The sequence below is a fragment of the Heliangelus exortis genome, chromosome Z (assembly GCF_036169615.1).
Source record: "Heliangelus exortis chromosome Z, bHelExo1.hap1, whole genome shotgun sequence".
Taxonomy (NCBI): domain Eukaryota; kingdom Metazoa; phylum Chordata; class Aves; order Apodiformes; family Trochilidae; genus Heliangelus; species Heliangelus exortis.
The window spans coordinates 54,520,350-54,545,487 of record NC_092454.1 but is presented as its reverse complement, the minus strand read 5'-3'; the positions used below and the strand labels follow the sequence as shown (position 1 = coordinate 54,545,487).

The 25,138-nt window shown below is 46.1% G+C and overlaps 1 protein-coding gene across 1 annotated transcript; it reads left to right on the top strand.

The window, feature by feature from the left end:
- The first annotated feature begins 1,872 nt into the window (after nucleotides 1-1,872).
- On the top strand, nucleotides 1,873-14,807 carry LOC139790229 (transcription factor JunD-like). The gene has a single exon (XM_071731771.1). It carries the CDS (start codon nucleotides 2,131-2,133, stop codon nucleotides 3,406-3,408), a length of 1,278 nt encoding a protein of 425 aa, XP_071587872.1. The 5' UTR covers nucleotides 1,873-2,130; the 3' UTR covers nucleotides 3,409-14,807.
- The last annotated feature ends 10,331 nt before the right edge of the window (nucleotides 14,808-25,138 follow it).

Sequence of the window (25,138 nt, the reverse complement as noted above, 5' to 3'; positions counted from 1 at the left end):
GCTGTCCCCACCCAGGACCCCATTTTCTTCTTAGTCCACATTCCCTCTCTGCACTTGCTACATAAGGGAAAGAACAGAGGCTACAGCTTCTCTGCTTCCCTAGCCCTCTGGTCTGTGGCAGAGGTGCCAGTTCTCTGCCATTCGCTTGCTGAGGAAGACAACAGGAAGAGGCCACATAGCATGCAGACACAACAATACTTCCACAAGGTCGCCAGCATTAGCTGTTCTCAATACTCTGGAGCACTGGTAGCACTGCCCCTCTGCTGCTAGGTCAGCCAAGAGGCACAGAAATAAAAATAAGCCTTTTCTAGCACCACCTTCCTCACTGAGATGCTTACTCCCCCACTCCCCACCGAATGCCTCCATTTCTGATGGCTTGCTTCTCACTGGAGGCCTGCTGTCACCAGCTTTGTGGGCAGGTATTCTGCCACAGCCTCAGGGAGTGTAACAGCTGGGCTGTCTCATGGGAAGATTATCTGGGGGCGGCCAGAGCTAAAGCGATGGGACTGACCAGCCCGGGCAGTGCGCTGCAGCGCCTGGGCAGGGCGGGCAGAGCAGGCACTAGTGGTTGAACTCACTGACACACCCAGAGGAGGCGAGGTGCTGAACCAAGTACGGGGTACACCCAGGCAGTTGAGGCAGGAGCAGTGGAGGATGGTACCAGGAACAGGACTGGTAACACAGGTCCAAGGTCCACCCAGGATATGAGGCTGGAGAAAGGAACAGCTGCGACGTATCTGGGCAGAGACTGAAGGCCTTTGGGGCTGAGTTGAAATAGAGCTCTTGTCCCATGGGCGGGGTGTGCAGTTGGGGGCCCCAAGGTAGGTAACTCAAGGTCACCAAGTTACTACACTCAGACTCTGGTTCTCCTGCGGATCTGAAGTGACATGTCTGGGGCAAAGTCCTCCCTGGTTTGAGACCGGTGTCCCTGCCTCCTCCCTAACCCTCTCCCCCTCGTGGCTCTGGAGTGAACCTGTGCACGGTCGAGGCACAGCACGGCCACCCACACGGTGGGGCTGCAGCAGAGATCAGCATCGTGCTAAGCGCTGGGAGAGGCCCTCGGTCTTTATGTGCCTGGAGGAAATAACCGGAGAGAAAGTACAAGGAGAGAGCAGAGGGTGATGCAGCCTAACTCCGGGGATGCTGACGGATCACACCATGGACGGGGAGAACTGGTGAGCCACTGAGGCCTTCAGTCAGCAAGCTGACTTAAAGAGAGCTTTCAGTAGCTCTTCCAGGATCACCTAAGTGTTCGCAGCAGAAGGGATTTTTAAAATACCAGGTGGAAAGCAATTTCCTCATCCTGTAAGAATTTCAGAGACTTGGAAAGGGGTAGGGGGAGTTGGCCTAAGTGAAGATAAAAAATACACCCCCAAGCTGAAAAACAGTATTTTCATGTTTCAGTAATTTGGAAAGATGCATACACTGTTCTAAAACCTTTCTCTAAACTTTTTTTTTTTTCTTTTCCCAGAACAAAGCTACGTCAGACCCATCTCCTTGCAAGTGGCTTTTGCTTTGACGAGTCGGTGTGTTTACCGATGGTCAAGCGTGTCCCCAGCAGACTTCCCAGCCCGCGTTGACGGGAAGCTTTAACCCTCGACACCTGCACGGTCCTCTGCCCTTCCACCACCGCCCCCTCGACACATATCTGCCGCCACGCGTGGGCTTCGCTCGCTTTCCTCCGGCAGGACATGTGCGGCGGCTGGAGTATCCCCGGGTGATGCCCACGGGAAACCCCACCTGGCGGGGGAAGCCCCCGGAGCACCGCCTCTTCTCCCGCTCCACACCTGCGGGGCGAGGCTTCGGAGGGAAGCAACGCGGATTCTCCGCAGACACCCGACACTCCCCCCCCCCCCCCCCCCCCCCCCCCCCCCCCGGTGCAACGCCGGGACTGCGGCGGGAGGGGTTTTCGCGCAAACCCGGCGGGAAGGGGAAGGAGTGGGGGGACGGCGGCGTGAGGCGGTGGCGGGGCGGGAAGTCGGCGGGCCGGGGGCGTGGCGTGGGACAGGAGGTGCCGAGAGGCGGCTCAGTCCCCGCTGCCAGCCGAGGGCGGCGGGCCCCGCGGAGCAGGCGCCCAGCCCGGCCCGCCCCGCACCGAAGCTGCCGCCGCCGGCCGGCGAGGGCAGCAGCATGAGTGGCGGGCGCAGCGGGAGATCCGCCGTGAAGATGGAGGCGCCGTTTTACCCCGAGGAAGGACTGGAGCTGCTGCCCGACTTCGTGCCACTGCCGGCGTTCGGCACCGCCGGCGGACCCGCAGCCGAGGCATCGGCGGCGGGGCAGAAGCTGCTGCTGGGCGCCGGGAAGAAGCGGGACCTGGCGGCTGCCGCCCCCGCGCCGCTGTCGGGGCCCTTCGCCCTTCGCCCGCCCGCCGGTGCCCGCGGCACAGCGGCGGCACTCCGTATGCTACCGCCACCCGCCGCCGCCCCGCCGCCGCCGCCCGCCGGCTCCGAGCCGGCGGGCGGCGGCGGGGCGGCGGCGGCCCGTGGTGGCCCGGAGGCCGCGCTAGGCTCGGCTGCGGAGCTGCCACTGCTGAAACTACCGCCGGCCGCCGACCTGGAACAACTGCTGATCCAAGGGGGCGCGGGGCTGGGGTCCGGCAGCCCGGGGCCGGCGGCAGCGGGGAGCGGCGGGGCAGCGGCGGCGGGGCCGTTTCTCTACCGGCAGCCGGTGACGCAGGAGCAGGAGGGTTTCGCCGACGGTTTCGTTAAGGCCCTGGCCGACCTGCACAAGCAGAACCAGCTGCTGGCGCCGCCGCCGCCTCTCTCCACGCCGGGACCGTGCTGCACCGCCCGCCCGGGGCCGCCGGGAGCCGCCGCCGACCCGCCGGCCGTCTACACCAACTTGAGCGGCTTCAACCCCGCGGGCCCGCTGAGCCCCTCGGGCAGCGCCTACTCCGCCGCCTCCGCCCCGCCGCCGCCGCCGGGCCTGGCCTTCGGGGCGGCGGGTCTGGGGAGCGGCCGGCTGCCACCGGCGAGGCCCCTGGAGGAGCCGCAGACCGTGCCCGAGGTCCCGCCGTCGGCAGGCGGGGAGGGCGGCAGCAGCGCGACGACGCCGCCGTCACTGTCGCCGCTGGACGCGGAGAGCCAGGAGCGGCTGAAGGCGGAGCGCAAGCGGCTGCGGAATCGCATCGCCGCCTCCAAGTGCCGCCGGCGGAAGCTGGAGCGCATCGCCCGGCTGGAAGAGAAGGTGAAGGCGCTGAAGGGGCAGAACGCCGAGCTGGCCGCCACCGCTAACCTCCTCCGCGCCCAGGTCACCCAGCTGCAGGGCCGCGTCCGCAGCCACCTTTCCTCCGGCTGCCACATCAACGCCGCCGGGCATCCTCCCCCCGTTGCCGCCGCCGGCGTCCCCGGTCAGCCTCGGGAGCCGGCCCCCGAGGCGGCCGGCGCTCCCGAGACCAGCGCCTGCTAAGCAGGGACTCTCGGCCGGCAGTCGACCGCGGGGCCGAGGAGCTCGCCCGCCGCCGCTCCGCTACCGCTACTTATTATTATTAATTATTATTTATTTGCTCCCGGAGAAGGCGGTTGCAGGAGCCGGGTGTTGCTAAGCGTTTCCCGAGGTCTGTCGATGTTGCACTCAGCAGCAAGGGTCTTTCCATGGGTGGTTTTGGGGCAGGTGGCTGGTGTTTTTTCAGTGAAGTACGTGAGGTCTGTAGAGATTTCGGAAAATTAAGGAAGTTCCTGTTTACAGAAAGATTCAACTTTATTTTCATGGGGGATATAAAAAGTGTGTTTCCTAATACACCTTACTGAACTGTATAGCAATGGATAAGCTTTTCGAACTTAAAAAAAAAAAAAAAAAATAGCCAGAATCGTACCCTTTTGAAAAGATATGCCTGTATATATATATTTAAAACATAATATGGCTATGTATATTTTCTTGGTATTGATAAAGAACTTTTTCTAAAATACTGTCTTTCTCTAGAGCTTTAATTTGCTATTGAGAGCTAAGACAACTCTGTGGGTGCTCTTGCACTTACACGGCTTCAGTTTTGAAATCAAACCCTGGAGGGAAATGATTTTTGTTGTAAAACTTAAGCAGGATGAAATGCATTGCTGACTCAGTCATATGAGAATACTTTCCTAAACTGTACGCTCCATATTTCATGTGCCAGTGCAAAGTTGGGGCATTGATAGTTATTTATTGAAACTTGAACACTTTTGGATGTTGCCTAGACCTTATTTTTCTAGATAACATGTTAGTAGTGAAAACAGTTACAGTTACTTTCGCAAGAAGAGCTTTACCTTTTTTTCCTTCACTGTGTACATTCCAGTAGTGTTTGTTCTTTACACAGTAGAGTAACAATTCAGTGCTATACAGAGAAGGGCTCAGTTTTGGGGTGGGTTAGCTATAAAGGTGGTAATTTCATTGTATTCTATTTGAATAAATCACAGAAATATTATGGAAAAGTAGATTTATTTTTTAGTAGAAATCTGTATATCTTGCTTCTCAGTACTTTGTTCTACAGAAATTTTCTGCAATACTCTATAGACAGGAAGAGTCAGTGCTTTTCTGGGTGGGAAGAATTGGTGTGATTTATTTCTTGGTCAAGATTTTACTAGTAGAAGAGAATAGCGAAGGGACTATTCCCTCTCTTAAGACATAATCCTCACTACGTTTTTGAAAGCTTTAGATCCCTTGCTCAGAACAACTGCCTGCCTTGCTTCTGCTGCACCTGTGTATTTTGAGCATAGCCGCTATCTCAGCGCTGTCAAGCCCTGTGGCGTGGTGCAATGGGAAAGGTCTGTCGGAGTGCGAAGGTCACCCCACCCAAAACCCCCTTGATGCAGGGGCTGCAGGACGGGCCTGCTGCTGGGGGGAGGGCAGGGCTTCTCCTGAGCAGATCCAGCTGTGGAGCAGGGCCCACACCCCTCTGTAAATTGTGCTGACAACTCTACTCAAACTCAGAGGCAAAATGTACATGGGGATATTTATCTGTGCCAGCTGCTGAAAATGGGGGATTGCATGAGGAGCCAAGGGGGCATAGACATCTTTATGTGTACAAGCTCTTGTTCAGATCTGTTAAACCGACTCAGGAGCTGTTCGACATTTCTTACTTCTTCTGGAGGCTTTGAAATTCAAGAAGAATGGGATAGACTCACAGTTGTTCTTGCTTTCACTGGGGATATGTGAGTGCTATCTGCTCAGAAAGTTGCGCTGCAGCAGTCAAGTATGTGAGCTTTTTCCTTCTAGTACGTAGCAATTCCTGGCACATGTGTCAAAAGACATGACTGTGTAGTATTTGTGTTACTGTAGCTGTGATGCTGTGAGGATATTTCTTTTCTTAATGCATATGCAAATTAGGTAGAAGCCATATTAATCATTGTATAGCTATTTAATCATGTCACCAGAGACTCTTACAGTGGTTGAAATTATTGCATGTAACAGTACCTTCTGCTCTTAGAAATAATAACATATAAAAAAATTACTTTGGTCTTAACACAGCTTTAAAAACATCTTAAAGCTGGACCAGACAGCTTACAATCTTGTAGCACTGCCTGCTATAGTTTAACTGGGTGAAAAATAACTGGGGCTTAGTATGTGGAAGGCATCACCTATCTGCAAAGATGCTGCAAGACCAGAGAAACTGATGAAGATTTTGCTCCACACTTTAGATGCTTTACCTAGTGAGAGAGTTAGTGCTGCCTGGTAGATACATTGGTATGAGATGCTTAGCTTCACTGTATGTGTAGTGAGGTCAGGTTTTTTTAAAGGAATCCTGTAAAAAATACGCAAAAATTACATGGGTGGACACTGCTGTTTCAGTTCTTGTATTTAAATATGAGCATAAGAGTGGGAGAGGATCTAGCACTAGGACACAGGACAGGGGGAGAGGATCTAGCAGTAGGACACAGGACAGTCATAAATGTAGCTTGTGCTGCACATGTTCTGTGCTCATTTACCATTTCTGGTCACAAGAAAAGAGCAGTGTCTAAGGAGAAGGAGGAATCCATAAGGAAAGCACTGCAATTTCTCTTCCCAGCTAAGGGCAGGTCTGTAACCTGGTGGGATAATGATGAGCTCACCCTTTTCAGCATGGTAGTGCTAAAGCTGCAAACCACCACATTACCTCTCACCCATCTGAATTTTCTGCAAGAGCAGTCCTGCATCCAGTCTCTCAAAGATCTCCTGTGGTAATTTCTTTGCTAGCCCACTTTATGTTCTATCTGACACCTGCTAGGTGGTAGAAGTGCTGACAGGCCAGCTCTGTTACCCCAAGGACTGGCAAGAGGTTACTAGAGAGGCTGGCAGCTCCAGCTCTCTCTACCATAGACCACTGTTCTGGCAGTCGGGCTGTCCAAAATAAATGCATTTTCTCTAGACCGACATGTTACCTTCAAAAAATGCCTTCTTTTATCTGGTATTTGGGTTGAGACAGAATCTAACACTGACATTACCAGAATCTGAGAACAGTATGAGATGGTTGGGTTTTCTCCCTATTATTGATCCTGCTGAAGATTGCTGCCCCTATGGCAGAAACTTGAGCAAGTAGCCTAAGCGCCTAATGGTCTAAACCAATAAAACAAGACTCAGGAGTACTTGTCTGCTGCAGTTGTCAGGCTTGTTTGTTGAAGGCTTGTTGCCTTCTGAAATGGATTTGTACTTTGACTTTTACCCCTGTAGTGTTCCTAAATCTTTGTATCTGTCATCTTTATTTTGTCCGTCCTTTTTCCATCTGTTCATTGCAGCTTTTCTCCTGGCTATTTCTTGTTTTAGGCAGAAAATAAAAACCTACATTGGTCACTGTGAGCTGCTAAAAGATAGATTGGCTAAAAGATTTCTAGACTGTTCATCTGATTTTTATCAATGTAGCTCCTTTTAAGTAACTCCAGGCAAGTTGGCTGTGTCACTGTAAATTAAAAAAAATATCAGTTTACGTTCAGCAGAACCTCAGTGCTTTTTAGTGTTTTTCATCATCCTTCAAAACTGTAGCATGTTTGCTATATTTGGGCACACCATCCTCCACTCCTTACAAAGATTCTCACTGCCTGACTTGATTTGCAGGCTACCTGCATGCCCTTTTTATCCGCTTTTGTGTCCCAGGTGCAAAACTATGAAAAGCAAGCATCTCTCTTTTGTTCCTTTGCCCTATGTGTAATCTCTGCTCCGCAGGTTGTGCACAGGTTGTGCAGCCCTTTCCTTTGTTTGGTGGAAGCTTGTTCCCATGCACATCTTGCTTTCTGCTCATCAGCAGATTTTGAACGTGCTTGAACCTATGTCTTAATCTAGATGTGAAGTGCCTTCCTATTTAGGTACTACAGCAAAGTAGTTTGATTCATAAATGACTCTCATTTCTTTGAGTTGTTATCAGATCTTAGCTCTGTCTTGGGGAATAGGAGGAGTGGTGTTTGTGGTGAGGGAAGTCATGTTCACTCCTTGCTTGGGCAGAAGGAGGAGCTCCAGTCAGATCTGCCCCTGCTTGCTCTGAGTACAGGGAAAGTACTTTCTTACGAGGGATTCAAATTATGTCATTACTAGAGAGGTTGATTGGTTTGCTCCAGGCATGGAACAGGTAGTGAAATCTCCGTATCACAAGGTGTCCAGACAGAACTGAGTGAGAGGTTCCTACAGCTTTCATTCAGACTCCATGTTGATCCCATTTGACAGGCTTAGAGAACAACTCCCAAAACACAAATACTTTACACACTTAGAGAAGCATAGTTTTCTGGGGGTGGTAAGTCGTGATTACAGAGCAGGGTGATCCTTGCAGCGGTGGTGACATTTTTCTCATATTTTGCCTTGCCTTTCTCTTTTTTGTCTCGCAAGAGGTAAATACTTCAAAAGATTTAGACTCTTCATGAATGTCATGAATCTCACTACTAGCTCATGCATCAGAAAATGACCCTACAACAGTTCTCCATTACCTTGTTTTGTGTCATATGTCATTACTGAAGGAAGAGGAGGCATCCTTTTTTTTTTTTTTTTTTTTTCATTTAAATATGTGATTGAATGGGCCTGTTTCACCTTTGACAAAGGAGAGGTCTCCCAAAGTTAAGCCCTGAGGCATTCTGCAGTTTGCAGCTGTTAAAGTGGAAATCTTACTTGGCAACTAATTTCTAGTCAGTTACAGACATCAGTGATACTGCATCCCTTACTGTGTAGTGTTTTCTAGTAGTGTCTGAAGTACAGATGAATGCTAGATCTGAATTACTAGTTGTGATAAAAATAGTGACTCAGCTGCCATAATCTGAGTCTTGGCTATTTGAATCCAGTAGCTTCTTACAGAAAATTTCTCTATACCTGAAATTAATATGCAAGAAAAAAAATCTGCTTGTAATGTGAGTAATCATTCAGTACATTTTATGTGTCCTTCTGCTTGTGGAGTTAATTTGAGAAAGCAATGAGTCACATTTTCATTTAGTCTTCTGTGCAGCTGTAATTGCTGCTTGATAATTTTGCTTTCTTTACTTGATTTTTTTAAGTTTCTATGTTTAGCAAGTAGACAAATTGTAGTATGACATATCTGTGTACATATTTGATTTGTACCAAACCACTTCCATTTTCCAAGTATTTTGTTTACTGTTCTACTGTAGCTAAGAAGGAACGTTGAGGAGTTTGTAGGCTGTTTTACCAGCCTTTGATCACTTCATCAGTATTGTGTGCAGCGACTCTGCATGTTCCAGCAGAGGTGGACCATAAAATCTGTCAGGGGTTCACCTTTTTTAGCATTTGGCAAGATGTGTAACAGCAGAAGAAGCCTTGAACAGAAAACTTTCACAGTCCATAATAATCCTGCAACTGTTGACTGATCCATCCAATGCCACAGTCACTTGCTGGGTTTACTGTACCTGATAATGGTATCATAAATGTTCCTGTGACAAACTGCAGAATCTGAAGTTTTTTACAAACTTATCTTTCTGCACATGGTGAAACTTTACCATGAAGGTGTTGAATTAAATCTGAATTTATAGAGACTTAGCCTGTTACTGAACAGTGTGGGCGTCAAAGGGTCTTACTTATTCTCATTGTCTCCTGATCTGGGTTTCAAAGATCTCTCTTTATGCTGCCTATGAAGTGGCTTGCAGCTGTTGGTGCTGCGAAACTTCTCTCTTCATAGTATCTGGTAGAGGCAGGACAGAAACAGCTACTTCACAAAGTGGTCATGTGTGGCAGACTAAATGCAGGTTTCTGAAAAACACTGCAATGGTTAGTGCACAGTGGAGAACCTGCTGCTGCCCACGTGCTGCTCAGAGCCTAGAAATGTACGCACCTTGCTTGCAATGAGGGCAGCTTTCCAAAACACCATCCTGTTGCCTTGCTGTAGGTATTGATCCTTGCTGCTAGCTTTTCTTAGAAGCAGTTTTCCTAAGCTATTGTATACCAGAAGGTTTGCTTTCTGCATCAATGTAGTTGCAAACCGGATCTCTGCTTGGATGTTGAAACAGTATACTGCATGTTGGTCAACAAGAATGCCATGCTCGAGCTGTTTCTGCAGAGTCCTGCTGAGGAAACCATGGCAGGAAGAGGAAGGAAACCAGTCTAGGATCTCTATCTTCACACCAACACCATGTTTTGAAATGCAGCTTTCTGTTGAGGAGTCATTACAAAGTGTGTATCACTGATGTAAAAGCACTGAATCTTGGTCTTGTGTCCACAGGGGACATAAGTTCTTGTGCTAAGGTTCTTTTTTGGGTGGTATCTTCTCAATTCAGTGCCAGCCACCAGTATGGGAAAAACCAGCAAATCCAGCCTTTAGGAAAAAATTCTGCTGAGGCACACAGGTACCTGCAAACGCATGTCAAGATGTTGTGCACAGACACTCATATTCTTAGAGAGGGGCATGGCCAGATAGTGAAACTGATTTTCCTAGCTGCAGCAGTACATGATGAGGCATCTTCATATTACTTGTTTTGGTCAAGCTCTTCCAGAAGAAAACTAAGCTGCAATTCTGTGTGTGATTTTTGAGATGTTCAGTCAGACTGGAGGACTGATAAATCTTGCAATGCAACATTAACACAAAAAGAGCATTTATTTTTAAGTCCCATTTAGCCTTAATGCAATCTGAAGTGCTGCAGTTCATATGTTGTAATCTACTGCAAAGTGAAGGAAAACATAAATAGTGTTTGCAAGGGAGTTGCCCTAAGTAATTACCTACCTGCTGTTTGCTTTTCTCCATGTTATCAAAAGGTCTGTATCCATGGCATGGCTACCTATAAATTGAGCTTTGCTCTGAATTTCTGATACTAGTAACAAACATGGTCTGCAATAGTTTAAGGAGTATGTGTGCTGGCTAGGTGGCTTTTCTGGAGGAATTATGAATTCTCTAGGAATTGATGAGTGATGGTTGACTATGAAGCCTTGCTAGCACATGGAGATAATAGATATGACCAGTTCACTGTGCACTAACACACTGCTGAAAGATTTACTTCTACTGTTATTTATTGGTTAAGAACTAGCTCAGTTCTAGTTAAGAACTAGTTAAGAACTAGTTCTTTCTTAAGAACTAAGAAATTTTCAGCCACCAAATAAAGTCCACACAGTCTGGAGAGCTGTGTCACTGAGATTAGTAACAGACCCCTTATCCCTTCCCAGAAAACAAATTTTTGGGTGCAATTTGTTTAGGTTTGGGTTTGCAATTTTGTTTCCTTTTCTAGAACAAGTCCTGTTTTACTCTTCCCTTTAAATTTATTTAAATACATTTGAAAAAAAATTCTGCTGAGTAGAGAAGCATCTCTTGCAACGTTCAGCTACAATCAGAAAGATTGTGGTATTCTGTCATAGATGGGGAAAGCTGAAGTGGTTAAAAGTCAGGCTTCTCACTGCGTCCCTGTTCTTAGATCACAAACTGAATATTCAGGAAATCATAACCAGGAGTTTGAACTCTGTCAAATGCAGAATGCTGATACCATTTTCTTATCTTCTCCAGAAAGCTTCCCACTGCCTTGAGGGATGTGTTGCCCCCTGATGTCCAGCAAGGATAATTGACCTTTAAGAATGAGAAGTTTTTTTAAAAGAGGTAAAGGTAGACTTTGTGGGTCGCTTCTGAGTCTTTTGAAGGATAGTATGTGGAACTTGAGAACTTTTCCTGTGCCTCTGTTTCATAAGTCACCAGATTTTCTTGTAATGCAGGACATAAGCAATGTGGTGTTATAGGATATGTTATAGAGAGTGTGCTTAGGATACCCTCCCTCTTTCCCTGGTAACTTCTAGGGTATGATACCAGCAGAAGGTAAAGCTTACCTTTCTTATGAATAGAGTCAGAGGTTGAATTCATATTTTTACAACTATTACTGTTCTGTCTTCAAGGAAGGGTGACAGAAATAGTCAGGAAATACTGAGTACTGGTGAGCTAAATAATCTTTTTATATATAATGTGTCTCATATTCTATGCCACAAGTAGCTAGGACACCTACTCTATCTGTGAGACCTTCAGAAAATTTCGCAAGACAACACCTTCAGAACAGGGACTTCCAAAATGCTGTCTAAGTGTCATTAACAGTCCAAACCATTTTGTGCCATTTACCAAAGTGGTATTGTAGGTCTTGAAAGTTTTGAAAGTGTTTGAAAGTTTTTGTGGACACACTGTAACTGAAATCACAGTAACAAGGTATCTTTGTGCTCTGATACCACTCTCCCAGCAGGCCAAAAGTGTGTAATGAAGTCTAGTCTTTTACTCCTTTCCCAATGGTAATAGTTAGAAATTACAGTTGGAGGAATCAGCAGCTGTAAGAAAAAACAAGGAACCCAAGGAAGAAATAAATTTGTCTCCAATACAGTATTTAATGGTAACACTTGTTGAATGTTTTATGTGGCAGAGAATTAAGATTGCTCCTCCAAATACTTTTCAGCTTATTCTGTTTTGTTATTATTGTTGAAGTGTCCTCTGCACTTCTCTTCTTTGGCAACTCTGCTCCTCCTTGTTTGGCATGATGAATGGTAATTTCACACTTAACCTTATTTATTTAAAGCCATAGCAACCACCATACTGAAATCTCATCAGTTAAAGTCCAGGTCTGAATGCTGGCTGATGATGTAAAAGTCTGCTCTCTAATAAAATGCGGTCCATGAAGGACAAGCTCCATAAGGCAGCTACGCCCTGTCTTCAAGCATTTGCTCTGATTTCAATGCTTTCGCCTGTGGTGTTGCTCAACATGTAGCAAAACAAGTTCTTGCGAGCCCCTTGAGCATTCCTCTGTATGTAGCAGATTAGATATTCAAGCTTTGTTACTTTTTTCTTCTGCCTCTTCCCTCCCCAAAAAACCCTCACCAAAGCTGGAACAAAATACCCAAATACAAGTGAGTCTTGGAGAACTGTTTCACTTTGTTTCAAAGTGCTATTTATTTATTATAGAGGCACTTAGCACAGTTCTGACATGTGAGCCTTCAGTGTAAACACTTACTTGCACCAGCAATTTTGCTTTGGTTGCTTTTAGCTGCTTTGAAGGGGACAAAGGGAAGGGAGTAGGTGTTGCAATATAGTATTGTGCAATTCCTGACTCTCAAATAGAAAATGATGAGCAAGTCTGCCTAGGCCTCTCACCCACCAAAATTTGGCCACTGATTCTTACCACTCCCACTCTTCTTAATTAGGAATGGGTTGACTATCTTCTTCAAAGTCAAGAGGAGAGAAGGGTCAGGATCTTAAAGAGGGCATTATCAGGGATGTTCTGCTGCGTAAGGCCCTGAGTCTCTTGAGCCTTAAAATGCAAGATAATCTGTTGGATTTCATCTAGTTTTTATCATGTGTGAAGGTAACTTTTAGGGTCCCTGTGCCTGGTCTTGCCAGGAAAGGTGGCTGGGTCTGTGCTGCTGAGTAGGTCTCACTGGTGAAATAGCTCTTCAGCTTTCCGTGTTTTTCAGTATGAGTTGTAGGATATTTTGCCAGGGCAGTTTCTTTTTTCCTAGAACAGGTCTTCTATGGCTAGTGTTCTCTTTCTGCATTTTCTGCCTAGACTGAAAATCTTTCTGGGGCTTAAGGCACCACACACTTGCCCTTGCTGTGTGATGCTTGTGACGGCTAACGTACCACTCAGAATACCCACACCAAGAAAGGAGAAGCTCTTGGTAGATGCAGACTGGAAAGATTAAATCCATCATTCTTTTGGGCAGGATATCTTTGCATCAGTTGAACAAAACAACTCACTCCCCTCAGCTAAAAAGCATAGACCTCTTGGGCGATAAATCTCAGCTTTGAAAGCAGCTGGTGGTTTCTGATGCCTGGTTCTTGCTGAACTTCTGTGATGCAGAAATACTGCAATGCCTCGCAGTACCATGAGCCTTGCAGTATCATGTGTGGGAGCTGCTGCTGGCATCACGCGAATCTTGTGGTCATTGTTGGGAGTGCAGCCATACCGTGTGCTGATTAATGGACCAAAGGGATTTCCTGAAAAGGAGAAGCTGCTTTCCCCTGCTGGGTAGCCACCAGCACCCCCGAGCTTTTGTCCAAAAGGAGAGGTGTAACTGCCAGTTCCTACAGCTCTCAAATGTGAGCTGGTTCTTCCCAGGTCTTTGGGCACGGCACTGGAAGTTTCTCATTCAGGACAGCTGCTCAAAACGAAAGGTGGAGACAGATTTGTGCAGATTTGGCTTTGCTCTTCCAGTATCTTATGTGCAACTAGTTGGTGGGTGGTTGTCTGCCTACATCCTTTCCTGGGTTCTTGTAAGTTGGGTTTACATGTAAGTTGGGTTTACTTCTTATTCTGCCTTATTAAATGAGCTGGCACAGAAGAAGCCTCTGAGAAGCCCTTTCAAATTACCTGCTTTAGGAAAAATTTTGAAAACTACAGTATTTGACCATATTAAAACCAAATAAACTAAACCAACAAGAAAAATAACCAAAAAACCCCAAAGAAACAAGTTACTTTGTATGGATACAGAAATATTTCCCCTTTTTAAAAAATGTGATTATTTTGGGGAGCTCTTCAAACAGGTGTGCTGGCAAGGACAATCCACACAGACAGGAGTAATAACAGTGAAACAAAATTCAGTAGCTACTCATTTGCTGGATTTGGTCAGGAGAGGTTAATCAAGGACACTTCTGACAGCTTTTTTCTGATGTGGTGGTATTTTTTTTTAATGAACAGAAGCTACAGGGCTTAATATACAACTGAGGATTATGTCCATTGTAATTTTCTTATGCTACTTCTATAAAATATGTAGTATTCTACTCAAAATACTTACTTCTGATACAAAGTGGACAATATTAGTTGGCATCTTGCACTTGATTAAGTGTAAAGCATTTTCTTAATTTAGTGATGTGTTTAGGAGAAAACTGTAACTTACTGATTATACAGCAGCGATAACTGTGTTTAAAATACTTTCCCAGTTCCTACTGTTCAGTGGTAGCCAACTTGTTTAAGAATTTAAAGTAAGTATACTGTGATTGGTAATCTTGGAAAAATTAGCTCAATGCTGCTACCGCTATATACTGTGGGATGGATACCAGAGGTTTAAATGGCAGCAGAATTGTATTCCAAGCCTCTGTCTTAAGTTCTCTTGACTGAAAGGCGGCTTGCCTTGTGCTCATTTATGTATCCCTGTGTGTAGTACATCACTTAGAAATGTGTTAATGATTGATTTGTAATACTAGAACCTTTATGGAGATCACAGTGGATTTTTTTGTTTGTTTTTGTTTGTTTCTGAACAGACACTTATACATTTTGGAATGTATAACATTGATCCTTGTGCTGGAATTGTTTACATGCAAAAAGGCATTTATGATTTTTTGCAAACTGCAATGTGCGATTTTGTACATGTGTTTTCAATTAAAGAGTTTACAAGGAAGATATTGTATGAACAATACTTGGACATGAGTATTATTTCTTTGATAGAAATATCTAGAGGAAAATTAAAATTGCTTTATATTCATATTTTTGGCTATGTTTTTCATTATTTTAACAAGAAGTTTGAAGGTCAGATTAAGGTATAGTTGACATTTGGCTGAGAAAGCCAATAAAAATTGTTCACCTGGGATTTAAAAATAATATTACCTCATCATGCTTCATATGTTGGTCCTTTCAATTGTATTAACATTTTGAAGTTCAAGGAAGAATTTTTTCATGTAAAAATGCTGCTCTTCAGCGTAACTTCCCTATGCGCTAGTGCAGATGCAAATCAAAAAGACCAAAAGCAGAGAAGAGAAACTCTATATCTGGTGACATCAGATTTCGGGCCAATACTAAGAAAAGCTGACTGGAGTTGTCAGCACTGTGGGGTCCAGTTGCTCATGTATTTTCTGTTTGAGCAGAATGAGCAATGGAAATTTTTTTTGCCATTTGATCTATTCCAAAGTCACATCTGGAGCAAATCTGTTGAATATGGGAACTCTTTGTTTCCCATGATCATTCTTATGCCTATTCCTACATCTTGACATATTCCCAAAGGAGAGCTACTCAGTAAACATCGCCACGTGCTAAAAACACTTCTGAAGTCCCATTTGAAAGCTCCCCTGCTCTGGACAGGCAGCCTTGCCTTCCAGACACACGCTTCCAAACCCAGTGATGAGGGTAAGAACTGGGTGCTAAACCCTGCCAAGAATGCTCCAAGGATGCCAAGTTTGAGGAAGAGTGGAGGAGTGCAGCAGTGCCGGTGGCGTTGGCTGTGCCAGCTCACACCCAGCACATAGCTGGACCCTGGCTTGTTCTCCAGGGGTGCTTCATTCTCTAGTACTGAAGAAATGGTAGAAACCAGTTTCTTCTGGGTGAAGGTATGAGTACTAAAATCCCAGAAGCACACAGAAGTGAGAGGGGGGAGCAAAAAGGAAGCTGTGAGTGCACTGTAGTTCAATCTGTACATTGGCACTTACGCTTTATGACCACATAATCAGTTTGGTGTGGGATTACTGTAACTTCTAAATGTGAACCATGCCTCCCTCAGTGCTCTGGGAGGTACTTAATGCCTTTTCATCTCCGTGTTGTGTATGGCTGCAAGGCTATGTTTCACACATGCTAGCCAGTCCTTGCAGATTTCCAGTCTAATACAGATTTCTTCCTTGGAGAGTCTGTAGCACTCTTGCAGTATTGATGATTTCCAAATCAAATACAGCGGAGGCAGATACAAGATGGTGAAAAGCTTTTAACAATTTTATATATATATATTTTAATTTTTATTATTATTCTTATTATTATTATTATTTAGAGTTTATTGTTGCTAATTTTGTATGTCAATTTGAACTTCAGAGCCTAGTCCCATAGAAAAGTGTTTTGAGCATGTGGCAGAGGGATGGATCTACTTCCTCTCCTTAAACTTTCAGTTATTCTGGCCTTGAGTATTTCAAAGTGTTGCAGAGTCATCCCTTCAGAAGTGCTCAGGGAGCAGACAGTTCAGACTTATTGTGCTCTATTATCCACAGGGTGTGGAGTAAAAGCTGTGTGTCTTGCACTGGGTGAGTAAGCTGCAAGATTGTGTTAATCTGAGATGAACCCCTTCTCCACCCCTTCTGTCTCTAGGGTCCTTTCAGGGGTGGAACAGACCCTTGCACAGTTAAAATTTGTGTCCTGAGGTGGTAATTCAACAGGTCATCATTTATTCCTGGTTACTGCCTGTCTTCTAGATTAAATGAGGGAAAAGCCTAATGACGCTCTTGTAGCCTCCATCCTGAGTGACTCAGGTTCTGTGTGCTTCAGGTGGATCTGGTAATTGCATCAGTTGCCAGAAGTCAAACAGGTAGTGACACACACAGGCTGTGAACCTCTTTCACTTGTCCTGCTATGGGCTGGTTAATTTCTGTTTCACCTGCAGTTGGCTGCAATAAAGTAATTTTTTAAAAAATTTTCCCTTTCTCTGGTGTGACGTAGCAATGTGCAAGATATGACACACATGCTGTGCTGGGTTTCCCCCCGCCAACTGTAAATGAGGTCAGAAAGTGTAAATGGCAAGATTTTAGCATATTTGGGCAGATGTCTCATCATCTGAGCCGTCCTGCCAAATCCAAAATTTGTGCCTTTGTCATCCTTGCTGCAGATCTTAAATGTCAGTCCCAGAAAATCTCTGCTGCAGGGGAGCCAAGCTATGGGTGCATCAGTTCAGACGGGTGGTTAGGTGGATGGGGGCTGCTCCCTACCATCAGGCTGGGGTCTGTGAGTCAGGCAGGGCTGGAGGTCTTATTGCTGAGATTCCAGGTTGCAAAGGCCAGTTACAGTTCCCTGGATACATCTCCTGGCCAGTGATTTTGGCTGCTGTGGGGAATGTATCCTAATGATAAACTTTCAGGAGGTGTCTCAAAGCTCAGTCTTCAGGAATGAACTAACCCAGACCAGGAGGTGCACGAAGTGCAGGATACAAATAGGGCAGCCAGATTCCTGACTACACTGTTGCAGCTTTTACTAGTCTGTGGGTGCACCTCCAGTCACCTGCTCTCTGATGGACTCCTGCTCCTCATTGACCTGGCATCTGCTGTGCACCTGTAGCCACAGTCACACAACCCACTACACAGCAGCTATCAACGCTGCACTGCCTAAAATGAACAAAGCTTGGATTAAATATCCATTCTTTTCTCAGCTTACTGTGTTCAGTGTTATTTTTTTCTTTAATCAAGCAAGGTATTTTTCCCTTGAGATCTGGTAGAGCATCTCTGAAGTTTCTATAGGGAACTTGCTGCTTCTGGTGACTGGCAGGCAGGACAGCAAATAACTCAGTTGTCCACGGCCTTGAGCTGTGGGCCCAATTGAAAGATTTATGAAATGGGGTTGTTAGCTGCAATCATTACATCTGCACAGCAGACTCAGGGAGTGGCCTTAAGCAAATCTCAACCCTGAAGGAGGTTTCCAGATACCAATGGTCTGTGCTCTATATTGGAATTGCTGTGCCCTTGCATTACCCTGTTCTTCAGCAGACAGCTGCACATCCTGATGTTCTCGAGTCCTTATACACAGCTGCAGAAATAAACTCTTTACCTTCCTCTCCACCTCTTTCCCTTCATTCCTCTGTGCCTGAGCTCTGCCATGGTAGTACCTCCCACTTATCACTTTTCTCTAACCCTAATGCTGTGTTCCCCTCCCCCTGGCTACAGCTGGCACACTCCCCAGCTTCTGGCTTCTTTCCTTCTTTCCTTGCCTTCCATGCCCAGGTGTGTGGGGACTTCCCTGCTCTGTGGCTCACTGAATACACCCTCCTAAAGAGGGAAGGACAGGGACAGTGCATACAAGCAGGAACATCCCCTTCCACAGTTTCACCTGTCAATGTACAAAAGGGGAAAATCACAGTTCCATGAACTAGTAACCAGGGCAGCAGCTGCTGCTCTAGGGGAGAGGCGTAGACTGACATGTGGACTCAGGGTGGCCTTGCTGTCCAGGGCTGGGCAGGGTGGGGGTAAAGCCACAGGGAGAACCTGGCCCTAAAAACTGGGCAGGCTTTGCAGATCTGCCCCTAGGCTCCAAGGAGCTCTTGGATCTCACTGCTCTTTGGGATTCATGATTAGCATGCTGAAGTGAGGGACAAAAAATGAAGGAAAATCACAGAGAGAAAAAGACACAAACTTGAGACTAATGTAAATACTTTGGGGTAAAACACCAGAATGGGGAGACTTGTAACTATTTCCCAAAGCACACTTTATAAAGTCGGCAACAAAAGAAGGTAATTAAGAAAACACAACCAGACTCCAGGTAACCTCTGCTGTCTTGCCACAGGGCATACTCTCTCTCAGTTGGAGGTTAAGGAAGAGTTGACTGAGAAGAGGTCTATTCCAGTCTCTTTCTTTCCTCATGGTAGTCTTTTGGGGAGAGGTGGAGATTTAAATATGGGTGCTGGCCAGCTGGATTGATCTCAGGGTATTAACCGCTTTCCCTTCTCACCTATAATTTTTCTCTTTCACAGTGCTTCTGTTTTTAGTGGGAGGTGGACAAAACACTTTCTTGCTGACTATTCTGAAGTTTGTTTCCAGACAGCCTGAGAGCATGCAGTGTGGATAAGACAAGCCAAAATCCAGCTGTGCAAATGATGTAATCTTCTTAAAACATTGGACATCTTTAACCCTCAAGGTTCCCCTTGAATCACTCCTTGGCTTTCTGTAGGCCCTGGACTACCACTGACTACCACAACTCTGGAGATTTTAAGGGACACTCTTGACCATGGGCCAGTGTTTGGGAATGTCCACGTGGGCTTTCCAGTGCCTGCATAGCTATGGCTCTGGCAGCGTGACTCATGACAAGCCTTTCCCAGTGCCTTACCAGTGAATCCTTTCAGTTGCTTTAAATGAGACACAGAGCAAATGTGACTCATTGTCGTTTTCTGGAAATGACAGATTTACAAAGTGTGGCCCAGGGGAGTGTCCGCCTTGTGCCACGCAGCTGGGATGGATGCACAGCCACCTCCTGCCCTCATTCCCTTTCCCTTCTACTTTCAAAATTAGCATCACTACTTTCCTTTTGACAGACAAAATGAAGAGAGACTTTCTAATGTCCTCAGTTGCCTTTCTGTGAAGTGACTGTGCTGGGCTAGAAAGAAATTTCTCGAAGGGAAGAATTAAATACACATCCAGCTACTTGCTGGCATTGCTTTACTGAATTTTTACACACTTTGTTTCCTCACACCAGCTTTGCAAGAAGCTGCAGGAAGGTGAGTACCTTCTTCTGAAACAGATCTGCGGCTGTTATGTCTGGGTTCTGCTGTCTGGGCAGGCAGGCTGGTGCATCACATTTACCCCTCTCTCTGTGCTGCTTCTCACAGCTTCATGCCCTGGCAGCAGCTGCAGCATCCCCAGAGCAGGCGTCCAGCAGAACATGTCTGCCTCAACAGGAGTGGTTACAACAGATGGAGCATGATCTTCTGGTGTGCTCCTTTTCTCCTGGTACCTGACAACTTAAAACCATGTGGGGCCTTCTGCAAAGCTGCTGCTCCACTCCAACAGTCCTTAGGGTCTGCATTACCCTGGTGTTAGTCCTGCCTAAACTCCCCTGGGTGCATCGGGGCCACATTGTCCATCAGGGTACACAGGGAGCATTTCAGATGTTTTTGCCCTGCTGCCATGTAGCAGGAAGGATCTAGCTGCACCTCTGAGCTTTTGCGGCTCTGAGCTTAGGAGAGGGAAGAAAAAAAAAAATTAAAAATAACAGGGAACTGTGTTTCCTCTTGCTCCTTGGGCACTACATCAGGGCTCCTCCAAGACAATTATGAGGCATCCAACCAAACTGAGCATGGTCCTGGGAACACTGGAACACTGCTGCTTTAATCAGACAGGCCATGCACAAAGATCCTGAGCCCACCCGTGCCCACTGGTTGGCCACATAGGCAGGAGACTTGCTCCTCCCTCTCTCCACTGCCTCCCTGTAGTGTCCCATTCTGGAGGGAGGGAAGGACCACAGAGGTTGGCTCCTCTTCCCAAGCACTGTGCAGAAGCAATGGTGAGGTGGAGACTATAGGTGATGATAGCAGTTTCTGCAAGCAAGGGACCCAAGGAGCTGTAGGAACTTGGGGGACCCCAACCAGCAGCACTTTGCTGAGACAAGGAGACCCAAGCAGCCTTCTAGACTATCTCAGGTATAGCACTCCTTGTTTTCTACAAGTAATAATTTTATAGAATTGCAGATTGGTTTGGATGAAACCTTAAAGATCATCTAGTTCCAGTCCTCCTGCATGGGCATATCCCACCATACCAGGTTTCTCAAAGTCCTGTCCAATCTGCCTTTATCTAGGTTGCATCTCTTCATGAGAGGATAGCCCAGTGTGATAAAACTACACACATTATGAAGTGCAGTTTTCCCAAGAGACAGCTCTGCACTCGAGGCATCTGCAGGTTGGTGAAAAAGGTGCAGCCAAGCCTCCACTTGTCTGGGCTTGCAGCAGACCAGAGCCCCAGCAAAATGACAGAGAAGGGTTGAGCATTTACACAAAGGTCCCTGGAAAGCAGGCCTGGTGTTTGCCCCTGCTCTTCACCTCTCAGGGCTTACTGCTGTGCTGGGCACAGCTGGCACACTCTCCATCAAGAAAGTGATTGCTGCAAAGATTCCTAGAGGGTTTGACAGCCTGGTCATCTCTCACTGAGTTGCTTGTCCTTCCACATTTGCCAGCACTAGAAGGAAGGCAGCACACAGCCTGTGCTCTTGAGATTTGGTATCTATCTGAACACTCCGGGTGTGGGTGGGGCAAGAACCATGTTCAAGGCACTGAACCTGGGCAAACAGGAGTGAGGTAGTGTCTGAGACCACAGAGCAAATATTTGCCTGCAGTGCACTTCGACAGATAACTGAAAGGCAGCCAGCAAAGGGTGGAAAAGCCCAGTGGAGACAAAGCACTGCTTGTTTTCTCAGCCATGCAGAGGACGTTAATGCAAAGTTGGAACCACCTAGGCCTCTTGGGCAGGTGCAAAAGATGAAAAACAGGAGTGTGTCTACCAACATGTGCATAATGACTTCTGAGCACAAGTGTGAGCATCATCTCAGAGATGGCTCACCTACCTCTGATCTGCTGGCTTGCACCTATGAGAAGCATATTTCCATGCAGGAAAAGGTCTTTTTGTGGCATTTCTCTTCCTCCACATCTGCAGCAGAAGCTGCTCATCACTGAGATCCAGCTAGGGATATTGTGTGGGAACTAAGCTGGAACCAATTTCTGCACCTATCTTGAGCCTTCAGACCTAGTGTTTGCTTACTTTATGGCCAAACAAACTGCATTTACATCCTACTGGGTATGTGGCATTGGGTGTTTCATGACCCACCCAGCTGGGAACCTTTCTGCTACCTAATAAGATGTAATAACAGATCATACGTCACCACTACTCTTGCCCTCTCCTCCCACTGATAGAAAGTAAACCACTGGGCTAGGCAGAATTAGACCCCCTTTATATTCAAGATATCAGATTTAAAAAAAAAAAAAAAAAAGAAAAAAAAAAAGAAAAAAAAAAAGGAAAAAAAAAAGAAAAAGATAGTATTTTGTAGTTACTATTTTTGAGGAATAGCAAAACTCAGGCTCCATTTGCATCAGCAATGTCTGGGTTGGCCCCACTGGGTGACATTCTTTTTTGCTTTTCTGTTTACAAAATCTGTGTGCATCCTGCTTCTTCAGACAGATTTGGTGGCACAAGGGAGGCTGCACTGTAGTGAAAGCTGCCTTGGCCATCGAAGTGAGTATCTTGGTGTTACTGTGTCTGTGTGACCTCCAGCACTGAAGACCACTGGAGCAAGGAGCTTGGGTCAGGCAGGGAGCTCGAGGGCATCCTTGTGTTTCAAACCACCCCTCTCCCAAAAAATTTCAGATGGTTTCTCCTCAGTTTCATCTTGTGAAGCAACTCATCTTTTTGCTGAGTTTAGGACCCATTCTCTGCTAACTCTATGAGGAGTCACCCAGCCCTGGTGGCATGAGAAGCAGTGAGTAGTTGTTTCACTGTCCACATTTCCTACTGAGTCCTGGTTTATTAGAATTCTAACTGTACCTTCTCTGTTTTGCAGGTTATGAGTCCCAGCAGATCCTAGCACAAAGCCATTCTGAGCTTACAGCTCCTCAGAGTCTGTCCTGTCACTGCACCCACTGTAAGATGGGGAGACCAAAACTAGGCAGAGGGCTCGTGATGCAGACACACCAGAGAACTAATTAATTAATTTTCTTCCCTTCCTTGGACTTCTCAACCTTTTATTTCTTTTTCTGACCACTACTGAGCACACCAAATGACTCACAGCACCTCCTGGGTCTCTTTCTGAGTGGCAACACCTGCTACAGAGTCTATCAGACTGCAGCCAAGCCAAGGGTTGCTGTTGCCCCATGCAGAATATTTCATGTCCATCAAAGATGAGTGTCATCTGCTGCTTTATTGCCTGATTCCTCTGGCATTGTGGGAGATTTCTGATATCATTAAAGAGATACAGCTTGCTAGACATCTGGCTGCTAGGTAAACCCTGAAAATGTAAGTAAGGATGCAGAATCCCCGAATTCGCAAAAAGTCTGAAACAAGAACATAAAGCAGAAAGCTATAATTTACTGTCTCCCCTGTGCTGCCACTATTGCTACTCACCAGAAAAACAGAGAGGAAGGGTTGATATACAGAGATATACAGATTGATATACCCTATCCATTATTATTTGGGTTTTTTGGAGCCTTTGGAGTTTGAGTTGGAGTTGGAAACTTTTGGAAAGCCTAGAGCTGCTCCAAACCCTGGACTGTACTTCAGCACCCAGTGCTGTTGCTGGGGAATGGTGACTTTCCCCACAGCAGATGGAGCACTCATGTGACATTCCGTACGTACACTATGTATCATCTATTTACATCTTTTTTTACATTAGTAACAGATGGCTTGGCATAATTATTTTTTTAAAATTAGAGGGAAAAATGTATCTAAAACTTCACACATTTTCTGGAGCCTATGGTTTTTACTTTTACAGCACCAATGCTAAGGTTTTCTGAAAAAGGACCCCCCTCACCTTTCCATTACCCTCTGTGAAGAGGTGTTACAGTGAAGATACAGGTAGAGAGGATAGCAGTAAGCAAGCAGAAACTCTCCCAGTCATGCAAGGGATAGAGAAGAAGGCAGCTTTGAAGCAAGAAAGACAAAAGGGAGAAGAAACAGCATTGTAGTCAGTAGCAGGAGGGGAGGGAAAGAAGAGTAGCTTTAATACTGACAAACCCCACCTGCAAAAGCTGATTGAATTGAGGTACTAAAAAAGCACAGGCATGCTTCAGAAATATAAAAGATAACAAACCATTAGTGCAAAGGTTGGTTTCTTCTTGTTTCACTTCTGGCATACCAGGCTGGAGGCACCTAGTCTCTGATAATTTTTTTTTCTGAGGAAACATGAAGCTTTGCAGGGAGGAGTGTTAATGTAAACCAGGACTTTCCCATACTCATGTGACTCAAAGTTGGGGCTGTAGGCTAGATGCCAGCTTGGTTTGACTTATCAGTGCTGATGCTGACAGAAGAAAAAAAGAGACCATGGGAAGAGATACAGGACAGAACAAGACCAGCCAAGGCACTGAAATCTCTTTGTCAGACTACATTTGCCTGGAAAACAAAATGGCAAAGATGGCTAGGGATGAAAAGAACTCCCAAAACTGCCAGGCACAAGCATCATTCTGGTACCCAGTGTCAAGCCCTAAGCACCGGCAACATGCAAGGCTGCTGCCATCTGTTGGGAGGTGGCTGGGGCTCAGTGCGAGAGGGGTGTCAGAGGAGGACATGAGAAGGCTGTTGGGACCTCAGGTTGTTTAAAATGCATCCTTACTGCAAGGGGCCATATCAGAGTCAATGCTGGTCAATGCTGCAGTACTGTCTGGCAGCAAGAATGTGATCTACCTTGTGCCAACAGGAAGAATTGGAGTACTGTGTGTGTGGAGGTGTGAAATAGCCTTGATTGCAGTGGCCCCTGTGAAATATGTCTCAGAGAATGGGCACACAGGCTGTCCCGAGATCTGCAGACAGAGCTCTCAGCAAAGGACCCTTCATGGCCAAGGGGTGATGTGTTTGCAAGTAGGTCTTTCCCATCTTAGCTGTGTACATCTGGTGTCTGAGATGTCCTTCTTTTGCAAGATTATTTTAACCCATGGACCCTGCTGCAGTAAATCAGATGATGTGCCTACTTGTTCTTGCTTGGTGTTTTTTAGCAAGCAAACATGGTATGGTGGGTGGATGCAAACCTAGTTTACATTTTTACGCTAGTTTTACTCCTCTGTAAATCCTACTCAGTAATGACTAATCCCCAAGTTGATTCTCCTTTCCCATTCGGATTATTTTATTTTCACTAGATTTTGGTACTTGATAAAATTTAACCATTTAGAGTCTACCTCTTGTGATTTTTCACAAGCTCTAAGAACAGGTGGCTGGCTCTAAGGGAATAGCCCAATGCACCTTATATGCAGCAGAAAATCCCAAGTTCACGGTAAAAGCAATGGAGATTGTAGGACACTGCCCCTGCAAGAAAGCTTAAATATTTAAGGAAAATGCACAGAAAGAGTGGATTGCAAAAGAAACAATGGCAAATGCCTAGAAAGACTCAGGAGGGGCACTAAGGCTGGGTGTACTACCCCCTCATTCTCGGTGATTTTGTGATACTTCCCATAATGGCAGGAACAGCTTGTGCCACACAGCCTCTGCTTACCTGCCATCCCTTTTACCAGGAACAATGCAACCAGAAGTCATTCCCTTGGGCCAAAGCAAGGTGGACACAAGAAAGCTGGTGCTATGCTCCTTTGTGAAGAGCTGTGCAACTAATTCCCAGTGGGCTCAGGTCATTATGTCTACACCAACACAGAGAAAGGCAGCAACAGATACTCTGAGAAG

What these genes read in the sequence shown, in the direction of transcription:
- LOC139790229 (XM_071731771.1), top strand. Translation starts at nt 2,131, where the DNA reads ATGAGTGGCGGGCGCAGCGGGAGATCCGCCGTGAAGATGGAGGCGCCG.